At 36.5% G+C, this 14,959-nt stretch overlaps 1 protein-coding gene and 1 long non-coding RNA gene across 2 annotated transcripts in view; one reads left to right on the top strand and one right to left on the bottom strand.

The window, feature by feature from the left end:
• The window catches only part of LOC309623750 (ELKS/Rab6-interacting/CAST family member 1-like), a 191,751-nt gene that overhangs the window by 69,842 nt on the left and 106,950 nt on the right, over nucleotides 1-14,959 (top strand). Inside the window, 1 exon segment of the mRNA XM_082380889.1 lies at nucleotides 10,109-10,525. Within this exon segment, the coding sequence (XP_082237015.1) occupies nucleotides 10,109-10,525 (417 nt within the window).
• LOC309623789 lies at nucleotides 1,655-7,673 on the bottom strand. Its single transcript, XR_014241645.1, has 2 exons — nucleotides 3,216-7,673; nucleotides 1,655-2,866 (listed from the first exon to the last, which is right to left on the bottom strand). It is a non-coding gene; the product is annotated as an uncharacterized lncRNA (long non-coding RNA).

Raw genomic sequence — 14,959 nt, forward strand, 5'->3', positions numbered from 1 at the left:
CATTAGTATACGATATTTGTTTTCCTCTTTCTGACTTACTTCACTCTGTATGACAGTCTCTAGATCCATCCACGTCTCAACAAATGACTCAATTTCGTTCCTTTTTATGGCTGAGTAATATTCCATTGTATATATGTACCACAACTTCTTTATCCATTCGTCTGTCGACGGGCATTTAGGTTGCTTCCATGACCTGGCTATTGTAAATAGTGCTGCAATGAACATTCGGGTGCATGTGTCTTTTTGAATTACGGTTTTCTCTGGGTATATGCCCAGTAGTGGGATTGCTGGGTCATATGGTAATTCTATTTTTAGTTTTTTAAGGAACCTCCATATTGTTCTCCATAGTGGCTGTATCAATTTACATTCCCACCAACAGTGCAAGAGGTTTCCCTTTTCTCCACACCCTCTCCAGCATTTGTTGTTTGTAGATTTTCTGATGCTGCCCATTCTAACAGGAGTGAGGTGATACCTCATTGTAGTTTTGATTTGCATTTCTCTAATAATTAGTGATGCTGAGCATCTTTTCATGTGCTTCGTGGCCGTCTGTATGTCTTCTTTGGAGAAATGTCTATTTAGGTCTTCTGCCCATTTTTGGATTGGGGTGTTTGTTTCTTTGATATTGAGCTGAATGAACTGTTTATATATTTTGGAGATTAATCCTTTGTCCGTTGATTCGTTTGCAAATATTTTCTCCCATTCTGAGGGTTGTCTTTTCGTCTTGTTTATGGTTTCCTTTGCTGTGCAAAAGCTTTGAAGTTTCATTAGGTCCCACTTGTTTATTTTTGTTTTTATTTCCATTACTCTAGGAGGTGGATCAAAAAAGATCTTGTTGTGATTTATGTCAAAGAGTGTTCTTCCTATGTTTTCCTCTAAGAGTTTTATAGTGTCCAGTCTTATATTTAGGTCTCTAATCCATTTTGAGTTTATTTTTGTGTATGGTGTTAGGGAGTATTCAAATTTCATTCTTTTACATGTAGCTGTCCAGTTTTCCCAGCACCACTTATTGAAGAGACTGTCTTTTCTCCATTGTATATCTTTGCCTCCTTTGTCATAGATTAGTTGACCATAGGTGCGTGGGTTAATCTCTGGGCTTTCTATCTTGTTCCACTGATCTCTGTTTCTGTTTTTGTGCCAGTACCATATTGTCTTGATTACTGTAGCTTTGTAGTATAGTCTGAAGTCAGGGAGTCTGATTCCTCCAGCTCCATTTTTTTGCCTCAAGACTGCTTTGGCTATTCGGGGTCTTTTGTGTCTCCATACAAATTTTAAGATGATTTGTTCTAGCTCCGTAAAAAATGCCATTGGTAATTTGATAGGGATTGCATTGAATCTGTATATTGCTTTGGGTAGTATAATCATTTTCACAATGTTGATTCTTCCAATCCAAGAACATGGTATATCTCTCCATCTGTTGGTATCATCTTTAATTTCTTTCATCAGTGTCTTATAGTTTTCTGCATACAGGTCTTTTGTCTCCCTAGGTAGGTTTATTCCTAGGTATTTTATTCTTTTTGTTGCAATGGTAAATGGGAGTGTTTCCATAATTTCTCTTTCAGATTTTTCATCATAAGTGTATAGGAATGCAAGAGATTTCTGTGCATTAATCTCTAACCTCTAAGATCAGGAACGAGACAAGGATGTCCACTCTCTCTTTTTTTTTTAATAAATTTATTTATTTATTTATTTATGGCTGTGTTGGGTCTTCGTTTCTGCGCGAGGGCTTTCTCTAGTTGCGGCGAGCGGGGGCCACTCTTCATCGCGGTGCGCGGGCCTGTCATTATCGCGGCCTCTCTTGTTGCGGAGCACAGGCTCCAGACGCGCAGGCTCAGTAGTTGTGGCTCACGGGCCCAGTTGCTCCGCGGCATGTGGGATCTTCCCAGACCAGGGCTCGAACCCGTGTCCCCTGCATTGGCAGGCAGATTCTCAACCACTGCGCCACCAGGGAAGCCCTCTCTCTCTTTTTAATGACACTTTTTAAAGATTTGTTCCTTGTAGAGAAATGCAGTTAAATTTTATATGTTGATCTTATATGCGCCAGGCTTGCTAAACTCTTTTTTTTTTTTTTTTGATATTTATTTACTTATTTATTTGTTTTATTTTTGGCTGCGTCAGGTCTTAGTTGCTGCACGCGGGATATTCCTTGCAGCATGCAGGATCTTTCGTTGCGGTGCGTGGGCTCTGGTGGGCTCTGTAGTTGTGGCACGTGAGCTGAGTTGCCCCGTGGCATGTGGGATGCAGAACCCACGTCCTCTGCATTAGAAGGTGGATTCTTAACCACTGGACCACCAGGGAAGTCCCTTGCTGGACTCTTAATTATACAGATATTTTGTCTGTAATTTCTTCTGAGTTTTCATCCTACAATCTCTGTATAATGACTTTCTTGCTTTCTAATTCTTATACCTTTGGTTTCCTTCTCTTGTCTTAACTGCACTTGGTCTTAGTATCTCTAGAACAAAATACAACAGTGGACTGTTGTAGTCTTATCAGTTGCCTAGTGTAGATTTGATTTTTACAAGAAAGCCCATTATTAAAGAGGTAAGTCTTGAAAAAAAATGTGAGTAATTTGGTTGGTTTATTCTGGTTAGCTGATGTTCTTTGTATATGTTCTATGCTATTTTCTCCCCAAGACAATTATTTATGTAAATAATTTTGATGGGCTTCATTTCAGTTTAACACAGTTTAGTCATAGTGTGTGTGAAAGCATCTTAAACAATGGCAGTGTACAGGAGTGCTTTTCTGTAAGATTGTAAGGTCATGATCTCTTTGTACTCTCCCTCAATATCAGTCTTCCTTGCCTCTTCTCTTTCTCTGGAGGAAAAGGGGGGGAAAAAAAGGAAAAAGGAATTCTATAGCTTCTGGAAAGCTTTGGGCACACAGTGACTTCAGTGTTGACATAGCTCTGTGGGACACAGACATTAGCCCGTTAGCTTTATGCCATGCCCTGCAGCTGAATGTCAGCAGGGACCACCCCCCCTCCCCGCCTCACAGCCAAGCTGCTGCCTCCGGTGTGTGTTTATTCAGCTGAATCCACTCCCAGTTGTAGCATTGCCAGGGTTAGCTCTTAACATGTTCACAGCTGATTGGTATCGCTTAACTCCTCTTTCTTTACCCTTCTTTCTTCACCCTTCTTCTTGATTTATATACTAGTATTTCAGGGACTAAATCTGGGAATTTTGTTAACCTCATTGACGTCTGTTGCAGGTGCTTGAAACTTTTGGGTTGTAGAGCATGAAGAAAGAAGTGAGGTTGATACTTAAAATGCTGCTAGACTGAACAGTACCTTTATGGTCCCTTGTATTTAATTCTGCCTTTGCTTTGTTAGTACTGAGCATTCTCAAGTTAAACACTATGGAAATGGCTACTATAGGATCCCTCTGCTGGTTGATTTTACTTTTAAGGTTAAAAAAAATTTTTATTTTGATGTTATTTTTTAATGGAATGACGTCTTCAATCCTGACATTGCTTAGGATGATATTTTTACTACTGTAATATCTGGTTTGGGATATTATCTTTTCTTCTTTCTGTACTTTTCTTCCTCCACCCATTCCTTCCTCTCTATTTCTGCCTTTTGTTCAGTTTGAGAGTCAGACAGGCTTTCTAGAGGAGGTAATGCCTGATCTAAGGATGAAAGGACAGGTAGGATTTAGCTGGGAGTGAAAGTGAGGGAACGGGTAGAGGATATTCTTTATTTATTTATATTTATATTTTTATTTATTTATTTATTTATTTATTTATTTAACATCTTTATTGGAGTGTAATTGCTTTACAATGGTATGTTAGTTTCTGCTTTATAACAAAGTGAATCAGTTATACATATACCTATACTCTTTAAGTAGAGGCTAAGGGGTAAGTAAAGGGTATGGGAGTTTGGGTAACTGAAAGCTATTTGGAATTTCTAGAACTTGTACTAAAATCAGTTTATTGTCACTTGAGTTGTTGTCTTGATGAGCACACAATAATAGAATGTATTATGACCTCGGGACTTCCCCATTTTGATAGTATTTTTGTTTATTCTTTAATTTCTCCTCTGGGTTATGCTGGCATAAAGGCAGATGTTCTTTTTTCTCTCCTGGATTCAGTAGCAGAGAGTAGCTGCTAGGAATCTGGAATAATTGCTTGTTCATTTTCTTGACTCTGACATCTGTTTTAGAGGAGAATAAGCTCAAAGTAGCATTCATTTAAACAATTTAATCTATCCATTTGGATTCTGGTGTGGTTGTTTCTTGCACTGTAGTATGTCTCTTGCTGGTGTTTATTTAGATCAGTCTGAGAACTTGGTTTTGGTTTAATATTTGAGAGTTTACAGTGCGCTTTGCTGCACAGAAAATAAATCCTTGTCAGCAACTGAAAGAATCAACGGAAAGAATACTAGACTAATGATCAGACGAAATGAACTACCTTAGAGGCTCTTCCTTTGTCTCAGTCTTGGAGATTCAGACTCATTAAAAAACTTTGAGTTTCTTCTAAAATGATGGAAATTAGAATACTTTCTTTTCATATTAAAGATTCATGAATCCAAATCATAGTGATCTTATAGAATCTGAACTTCATTCGAGTATGTTGCATATATAATAATGCTTTTATGTGTCCCATTTCTCGTTCTTGAATATTCTTAATTTAAAAGTTATAATAAGGTATAGTGCTGGTTTGTGAGTGTGTATATATAGCTATTAAGTTTTACCACTTTGTAAGCTCTGTTTTTGGATAAGAACTCTATCCTACACTTTTGGTGTATGTTGTATAGTATTAAAAGTATAAAAGATTCTTGTTGACAGTTAATTATTTGAAAATGCTTCTCTTCACTTCAGATCAAACACAAATAAATCCAGAGTGTATAATTAACATTTTTTAAAAATTAGGATTGCATTTAGTATTTTGGCCAGTTTGTATTTGAGATAGAATTTTTTGTGTGTTAGCTGGTAAGGAACTAATTGTTACAGAATAAGAGTAATTCTCTCTGTTATAGGGGAAAGATATAATTTTCCAGGGACTTGATTTGCATCTACTATCCAGTAGCCATTTACTTTCAAAATAATGCGTGAAAATTTGTTTTTGTCAATCTTTCATCAAAAATTTATTGAGCACTTACTATACCAAACACTGTGCCGTGCCCTAGAGTAACAAGATGAAAGTCCCAAGTTCTAGAAAGTTTTTCTTGAAGACAGATACAAAGAAATAAATTGCAGATTGGGCTGGTAAGTGCTCTTCTTAGGGACACATACGGTACAGCACAGATCAGAACATCACAGAGCCTGAGGATCGACTTGGGTGATGTTAGTAAGAATTATTATAAACTCTTTTGCATCTTGCATTGATAAAGTTTCCTCAATGTATGTATTTACATGTTTCAGAAAAGAAATCGTTCTTAATTTAACATAATAGGATGCAGTACTGGTATTTTTTCTAATGGTTATCTTGACAAATAGTGCATTGAACTCTCTGGGATACAGTATAATGTTTGTGATGATGACCATTTTCATGTATCCATAATATTCTTTTTCTGTAACTAAAAATAGCTCTAGACTCCTTGGTTCTGTCATTTTAGAAATCAGGATAAACTGGATCAAAGCGTTCTCTTGTTCAGAGAAACTAATGGAAGTTTTGCCTCAGAAGAGCTTCTGATATTTGTCTAAAATATATGAAGCATTGTTGTGATGTTTTGTTGTTTTTGAGATGTATTTTTCTAAAAAATGATCATAAACCCTATCAGAGATTTAAGAATTTTCATTACTATTGTTCACAACATCCTACCATTTCATTGAGATACAGCTTGGTGTAATTTTAGTACAATCCTTGGACTAAATTTTAAACAGTTATTTTTCCAGTCTTCCAGCTCAAGCTGAGTGTTAGAGTGAGCAGAAGTAGACTAGTGAGTGTTGGTGTACAATTTGGAATGTGAGAAGTGTGAGATCATTTTGGAGAGTGTCATAAGCAGAATTCCCAAATAGAAATTTTCCTAATATCTGACAACTGAGATTGTCCTGCTAAATTCAGCATGTGTTTTTGGTCGGTCATGGTAAATGTCTGTGATATGTGCAGATATGCTCCCTTTATCTTCAGTATGAATGTGCTAGAGAAAGAGCAGCCTGGCTTATTGCCTGCTGCTTCTTTCTTCTCCCAGGGGAGTTGGCAGGAATTTTAATAAAGTGAATCTAGCTTGAATGTAGCCTAAAGAAGGGGTGCTGATTCCCATTTCAATGGAGAAAATTGCTGTGTAGCCTTCTCGGCTACCAGTCAGAGCATCATTTTAATTCTGTATTCTAGTAAAATGGGTGCAAGCAGAGCTGAAGAAGCAGGGCACATTAGTCGTTGTATTTTCTTTCTTCACCAAAACAGTGCTTGCCATACTAGTATAATCACAAGTGCTAAAGTGTATGTGAGACTGTTAGCTGTCGTCAACATCTGTTTCTCCTGATTTGAATGAATTTGGTGATGAGTGTCCAGGAAAGGAGGGACAGTTGTATCTAGAAATCAGTTTCATTGTTGAATTTAACTTCTGATATTTCCCTGTGGGATAAGCTTGCTCAGAATTTATTTGGATTATTTGACTTCCAAAGGTAAAGAATGAAACTGGAGGTTGATTATAGGCTTCAGAGAATTAGCATTTTGACACATCTTTTTATGAAGGATTTTGAACTCCAACAACTGTTGAGAATCTTTACAGCATGATGCGGGTAGTTAAATTTATTTAAAGAATCATATTCATGAATTCAAATACCTGATAATTTTATTGTAAATTTATTTTTCGTAAGAAAAAGCCAGTGCTTTTCGAGAGTTTGAAGACTGCCATAATTGAAAGTTCACTACTTGCTAAGCATAATACCAAAACCAGAAACTATAAAAGAAGAGGTTCTTATCTTTGCACTAAAAAAATTCTGTATTTAAGTTGCCATAAACTATGTTAAAAGAAAAATGACAGATTTGGAAATATATTTGTAACATGCACAGCAGGCAAAAGGTTGTTTTCCAAATATAAAAAGATCTTAAAGGGGATTAGGAGAAAGGTTAAATGTCCCCAAAACAAAATGAGCAAAGAACAAGAACAGATGAGTCACAAAGGAAGGAATACAAAGCGCCTGTAGATATGTGAATAGATATTCAGTCTTACTTGTAATCAAAGGAAAGCCCAAAAAAGAAAGAGAAGAAAGAAAATACCCAGTTGTCAAAGGTATAGGAAAGTGCTCAGACATCGTTTGGTGGAAGTTTAAATCTGTACAGACCCTTTTAGAGATCATTTGTTGTGTGTATTAAAATCATAACTGCATACCCTCTGATCCAGGAATTCCACCTTTCAGAATTTATCTCCAGGAAAAATTTGGATAAATGTGCAGAGATACACATGTGAAGGTGCCTGTTATAATAGTGGAAAATGAGAACCAAACTAAATATTTATCAATAGTTATAAGTAAATTATTTAATATCAACACGTTGGAATTCTGTGGCAGGCATATTTTTTCCCCAGTGTTTAAAATCGTTGTAAAATACAGCTTACATTCACCATGTTAAATTTACCATCTTAACCAATTTTCAGGTGTATAGTTCATAAGGTACATTCATACTGTTGTGCAGCCATCACCACCATCCATCTCCACAACTCTTCATCCTGTAAAACTGAATCTCTGCACCCATCAAACAGTCACTCCCTGTCTCCCGTCTCCCGTCTCCCGTCTCCCCAGCCCCTGGCAACCACTCTTGTGCTTCCTGTCTCTGTGAGGTAGACTGCTCTAGGGACCTCATGTAAGTGGACTCGTGTAATATTTGTCTTTTGTGACGGGCTTATTTCATTTGGCATAGTGTCCATCCATGTTGCAGCGTGTGTCAGCATTTCCTTCCTTTTTGAGGCTGAAAAATATCATTAGGCATTTTTTTTAATTTAATTTTTGGGTGGGTAGTACATACATTTAGTTCAAATTCAAGAGGAGGGAGGGTTAGGAGGAGAGAAAGATGGGAAGTGGCTGGGAAGTGACTGCAGATGTATATGGGATTTCTCTTAAGGGGTGATGGCAGTGTTCTAGAATTAGATAGTAGTGATCAATGTATAACTTTTAATATGCTGAAAACTGCTGACTTACACGCTTTAAAGTGGTAAACTTTATGGCATGTGTGAATTATGTCTCAATAAAGCTATTATTAAAAAATTTTCAATGTCAGTTACACTTCAGTTAAAAAAATTTTTATGCGGAATAGAATAAAGTTTTCTTACATGTTGTCCCCCAGTGATTCCAGTTCGTTCCTCCCTTCCTCCCTTCTTGCCTTCCTCTGTTCCCCCAAATAACCATTAATTATTACTTGTGTAACATTACAGAAGTATTTTTATTTCTTATGATATTTTTTATTTATAGTAAATAGTAAATATTTATTGTTCCCTCCCTTTTAACCAAAGTGGTAGCAAATTGAACACAGCCAAGCAGGCATCTCTGAAGTCTTTTCTCTTATTTTTAAAGGTAAAAATGTCCCTTTTAATTGATTACTTGCTTACTGTAGGGGATTTAGATAGTACAAAAAAGTATGAAGAAAAATGTAAAATCTACCCATACCCAGATACTGGTAATTGTTTGCATCCTTTTAGACTTTTCTCTGCATGTTTATACTTTTTAAAAATTAGAATCGCAGTCATCCTATACTTGATATTATATATCTGCTTTTTTACTCTTAATATGTTGTAACTGTAGTTTTTATCAGTAACTATAAATCTGCATTTAAAAAAATTGATGCATAGTATTAAACTCGGTGGACATTTCTCATTTACTTAACTCATCACCTTTTAATATCCATTTAGGTTGTTTCTAATTTTGTCGCTGGTGTAAACAACAGTGAGCGTCTTTGTACACTTGCCAGATCGTTTCCTTGAGATATTTACTGCTGTTTTGCAGTTTGCCAAAAATTTTAAACAATGTCTGTTTTAACATATATGCCACAAAGATTTCAATGATATTATTAGCTCTGTGAAAAGATGGTGCAGGCATTTATATCCTCACTTTAAATATGAGGAATCTGAAACCCAGAAAGATGGCAATGTGTTCCAAATTAGGTTGCTCTTTAGTGTGAGAGCTGGAACTAAAGCTCCTGTCTTCTGATTGTGGGTTAGTTTCCTTCCACTGTGGCACACTGCCAGACCTTGAATACCTTGAATACAAAGGGTGATTTTCTATTGTTGCTTCTTCATTTCTAAAAACATGATTCTTGATGTAACTTCCTTTTAGGTTCTTTGTATAATGTTCTAGAATTTATCCATTCAGATTAAAGGTTCATATACCTTCGTTAGGGATACAGGCTAAAGATATACCCTCTGGAACATTTTACTAGCTTATCTGCACTAACATTTTCATTTAATTACTCAAATTACTCACTTATATTGTTATCTTCTTCTGTATAAATAGCACACACAGCCTCAGTTTTTTGTGTTTTGTTTTTTGTTTTTAAAGCTTCAAGTTATCTAATTACCTTTGGGTACTAGCTTCAGTGGGCTGCGAGAATTGCTTTAATTCGAATGCCAGCTCTGTTACTTACTGTGTGATCTTGGGGTGAGTTATTTAAGTCTCTGTATGCCTGGTGTCATCATCAATAAAATTCAAATAATAGTACATGTGTTATAGTGAGGATTAAATGAATTAACACATAAGGAGTGCTAAGCACATTCTGGCATGCACTCATATGTTTATTATTTAATGTGCTAACTTAATTGTAAAACACTTAGAAGTCATTTTGTATTTTGACATCCTTTGTGTTTTTTGGTGAAATTTTTTGTATGATGTGTCTGTATTCCTATAGGTTTCCCCTGCCTTTCCCCACTCCTCACCTTCAGTTCCGTGTAATATCTTCTGTTAATCTTGAACTGTGTCTTTATTTAGTGAAGCAAAGTGAGGAGCTGCCAGACTGACCTTGTTTCCTGTTGGTAATAAACACAAATTAAATTACTGACATTTTACAGATTATCTCAATCAGTTTTAAAGACAGTGTAAAACAGAATAATGTGAATCCTCATTTGCTAAATGCAGGGTTCTGAGAGCTGTGGTAGCTGCTTTCTCATTCCCCGTCGTCTGCTTTGTTTCTGCTACTTGAGGAGGAAAGCTCATTTGGGTTTTCTTTTTTGTCTTTATACCAGCACATGCAAATGACAGTCCAGGCTCTCCAGGATGAATTGCGGATCCAGAGGGACCTGAACCAGCTGTTTCAACAGGATAGTAACAGTAGGACTAGTGAGCCTTGCGTGGCAGAGCTGACGGAGGAGAACTTTCAGAGGCTGCACACTGAGCATGAGCGGCAGGCCAAGGAGCTGTTCCTCCTTCAAAAGACTCTGGAGGAGATGGAGCTGCGGATTGAGACTCAGAAGCAAACCCTGAACGCTCGGGACGAATCCATCAAGAAGCTTCTGGAGATGTTGCAGAGCAAGGGGCTTTCTGCTAAGGCTACTGAGGAGGACCATGAGAGAACAAGGAGACTGGCAGAGGCAGAGATGCATGTCCACCACCTCGAAAGCCTTTTGGAGCAGAAGGAAAAAGAGAACGCTCTGTTGAGAGAGGTGAGTGGCCACTTTCTCAGTTGTTATGACTGTCTTTTTTTCCTGATTAGTCAGCATTTTGACCTAGATAAATTTATATGCTCTCCTGAGCTAGTGCAAGGGAATTTCTTCTTTCTTACCTAAGTTCTGCACTGATTTCTGTTCTGATTTGCTGTCTTGTATGGGATGACATTGGCTGGCATGTATACTGGTTTAATACCTTTCTGGGGTTTTTTTTCCCCCTCCTGATTTCTGTAGACTCATTTTGTTGCTAGAGGGGCACAGAATTTTCTTGATTTGTTCCTCATCTATTGATTTGTTCATAGAGACACACACAACAAAACCAGAATTAAAGTAGCTAAAGTAGCTAACTACTGCTCAATTTTAAAATATTAATAATTGAAAGTAAGCGATTCCCTCAGTTTCGGTGTGCTTATAAAGTCCTAGGCAGCAGTAATGGATGTTTGCCCTGTGGTTTCCATGGAAACTGTTGCCTTGCTGTAAAAGATCCGTGATAAAAATTATTTGCTGCCCTGGAGGCACAGCTAGAGGGAATGATACAGAGGTATGCTGTCACTTATTTTTAGAGAGGAAACTGAGACTTTAGCTGACCACTGTGTCTACTGATAATTTTTCACTTTTCTATTTAATGCTTCATTTTAAGAAAGCTTAAGTGAAGAATTCATCTTACATTGAATTAAAAAAAAATGACAGCTCTACTTCTCTATATGAGGTCAGAGTCTTCAGATAACTTTCACATTTGGATAGGGGGAAAAAAAATCTCAGAACTATTTTAGTGCCAGTCTGAATAATCCCTTTTTAAATGAAGGGTGAGGAAGGCGGTTAAAAGCAAAACAGCGACTTCCCCTGATGATGGCGACGGTCTGTATCTGCTCTCTGCAATATGGTAGCCACAGCTGCATGTGACTGTTGAGCAGTTGAAATGTGGTTAGTGTGACTGAGGAACTGAAATTTAAATTTTATTTAAATATAACTAATTTAAAATTAAATTTAATTAATCAAATTTAAATTTAAGTATCTCTGTGTAGGTAGTGGCTACTGTATTAGGTAGTGCAGCGATGCATAATGAATGATGCGGGTAATGTTACCCGCTTTTCTTAATAATTTGTCTTGAACATCTTTCTTTGTCAGTACATGTAGAGTTTTGTAATTTCAGTTGAATTTATAATGTTCTGTTGCATTTATTTATATTTCTTACTGTTGAAAATTTAGACTACTATTAATTTTTCATTATTATAAAACTGTGCTGCACTGAATATCCCTAACCATATATCCCTGTACATTAATTTTTTTCTTTAGCATAAATTTCCGGAAATGAATTTGCTCAGGGTGTGTACATTTTCAAAACTCTGAATATCAGTCTTGTCTCCCAGAGTGATTGGACCAGTTTATCCTCCCAGAAGCATATACTGTATTTTTACGGTTAATCTGCAGCTATGTGCATTACAATCTTCAAATTACTGGACTGTATTGTTTTAGAAAATTTTCTATCAACTACTGTGTTGTAGGCACCATCCTGAGTTTCTTTCATTTTACTTTCAAGAGTTTATATTTTAATGAGGTAACCTGGAGCCTGGCCATAGAACATTGTAAGAGAAGGTGTAATCATCTCAGATAGCATGCAGCATGAAAACCCTACCAGCATCGTGATGAACTTTGAATGTTACGTTTTTACTCCTTCTGTTCTGAATATTTCAACCTGTGCCCATTTATTTTTGAGTTTTGGAGTTAATAAATAGTGAATAGTTAAGGATTATGGAAAGCCACAGTGTTATTCTGGCAGAGAACAACCAGCAATATGGTGAATTTGAACAAGTAGTAGGAAAAAACATGAATTTAAGACTAATTTTGAAGTAACAAGCTCTGCAAATATTAAGTCCCACTTCTGAACATAATGTGGAAAGAAATATAGGCCTTGTTAGTTGTATCAATACACAATTCCAGTTGCCATTAGTAATGTAGCGTCATCTTACAGGAAACACAGTCCTATGGATTAAAATTATTTAAGAGCAAGTAGAAGTGATTGCTTCATGAACACATGTTTAGAATGCTGGTTCTCCTTTCTTTGTCTCCTACTTGCCTTCAAGACTTAGCTCAAATTGCAGTTCTTCTGTGAAGTCTTCCTTGTGCAGCTCTATACATATATGTAGATGAGCCAGTAATATTATAGTATACTTCCATGTGTGTTTCTTCATTGTTCACTTAATTTTTTGCACCAAGGATGTGTATATATATATATATATATGAAATTTTATCTTGTCAGTGTCTTAACAAATGCACAGTGGGTACTCAAGAAATGTTGGTTGAATAAGTTGAAATGTAGGGAAAGAAGTTTAAGCCTGGAGCTTACAGAAAGAAGGATAGCTTTTCCAATTCTTTTTTCTCCAGTGTGACCACTGGATACTAAAACCTAACGAAGGTTAGAAAACAAACTAAAACCCCAAACCAGTTTTGCTTATGAGTTTAGGTATAGAAGTTGTAAATAAGATATTGGCAGATAAAATCAGCATTATGATAAAAGGATAATATTCTGACCAAAAGGAGTTTCTTCTAGGAATCCAGAATGGCTCAATATGTCATTCACAGTTATAATTTGTAATAGGTGAAAGGAAAAGATAACCTCGTAGTGTTTGATAGCTATCTCAAAGATGTTAGATAAAATGTTAGACACTTTGAAAACTAAACCAAATGAACTAAAAATAAGAATGGAATGATACCCTTATAGCATGATTTAAATAAAACAACTCAGTAAATATGTATTATAAACATATTTTAAACTAGTAGCCAGAATTGTGCTTACTCTGACGTATACTAAGACGCATCCATTAAAGTTAGGGAGAGGCAAAGATACTGTTCATCAGTATTTACATTATTCTGGAAGTGTTAGGCAGTGCTGTTAGATAAGGAAAATGGAATAAATAATATCAGTAACGGTAATGGAAAGGATAGGGCTAAATTTTCATTACAATGTAGATGGGAACATTAATATAAAGATGCTGCTTTCCCCCAACTCTGTGAATTTAGTGTAATCCCAATAGGAATATTCTTGACACGTGCCCAAATGATGTTGCAGTTTCTTTGCAAGGAGAACAGTGCGGGAACACTTGTTTAAGCAGCTCATGATATATGTGTTTTAAACCCAGTGATATTAAAATCTGTGGTACTGGCACAGTAATAGATAGCTAGATTGATGAGACAGAATAGAACCAGAAATAATATAGTTTTAAGCATATGATACATGTTTGGGAATAATCGCCATCTATTTGGAAAACAGTACATAGTTACATCAAATTAAGTTCTAGATGAAATAAAGAGCTACTTGTTAAAAAATAACAACACTAGAAGAGAATGTAAGAAAAAGGTTTTAATACAATCTTGAGACAGGAAAGAATCTTTTATTGCCATAGCAAGAGGCTTAAACCATTAAATTTGTGTATGTTAGAAAATACAGGTAACAGAAGCTAAAATGGTAATTTGGAGTAAAGCTTTGTAACATGTGGCTTGACTGTTTTGTTTCCAGAGTGACAAGGTGCTAGAGGCACTCGGCACAGCCTTTCTTTGCTCATTACTCAACAAACATCCATTGAGCTTCTAGAATGTATGTGACCCTGGGATACACGCTGGGTATACATTTTTCATGTCAGAACACATGGTCTGTGCCCTCCTAGAACTTAAAAATCTGGTGAGAGACAATAAACATAATTATGAGAGGAAATAAATTAGTTGAGTCTAATTATGTTGGGAGAGGGGATAAACAGGGTAAGTAAGCATCTTTGAGGAGGTGCCCTTTAAGGGAGATCTGAAGAAAGTTGAAAGAGTCTTGCTGAGCATTTGGGTAAAATCATTTCATGAAGAAGGTTAACAGTTTCAAAGGCCGGATGAGAAGTTTTCAGGAGACAGCAAGGAGACTAGAGGACAAAAGCATATTGTCTAAGGGGAAAACAGGCATGAGATGAGAGGTTGAAGAGGTAGCCAGGGCCAGAGTCATTCATTGCATTCATCAGATATTTATTGGACACTAACCCATGTGCAGAGCACAAGGAAATATAGTAGCAGTGAACAAAACAAAAATCCATGCCCTCTAGGAGACAAAGCACTTGCCTTCAGGATCCCTGCAGGTAATGCAACAATTTTATTCAAAGTGCAAGAGAAAACTGCACCAATGTTTAATCAAGGGAGTGATCTAGTTTAGCTTTTAAAATCTACTCTGGCTGTGTTGAGAATAAATGGGGGAGGGAAAATTACGAGTGAACAAGGAAGTCTGATAAAGAACAACTCTAGGTTGGGTGAGTGGTGACCTGAAATGGCTATTGTGCATTATATCACTAGTGTGTCAAGAAAGGCAGAAAGAATTGAGAGCTGGCAACACTGGGATATCCGTAGATTTTATTATTATTGGATTATTGTCCATCTTTTAAAAAAGCGGGTTTTCAT

The sequence above is a fragment of the Balaenoptera borealis genome (assembly GCF_965194805.1).
Source record: "Balaenoptera borealis genome assembly, chromosome: 2".
Classification (NCBI taxonomy): domain Eukaryota; kingdom Metazoa; phylum Chordata; class Mammalia; order Artiodactyla; family Balaenopteridae; genus Balaenoptera; species Balaenoptera borealis.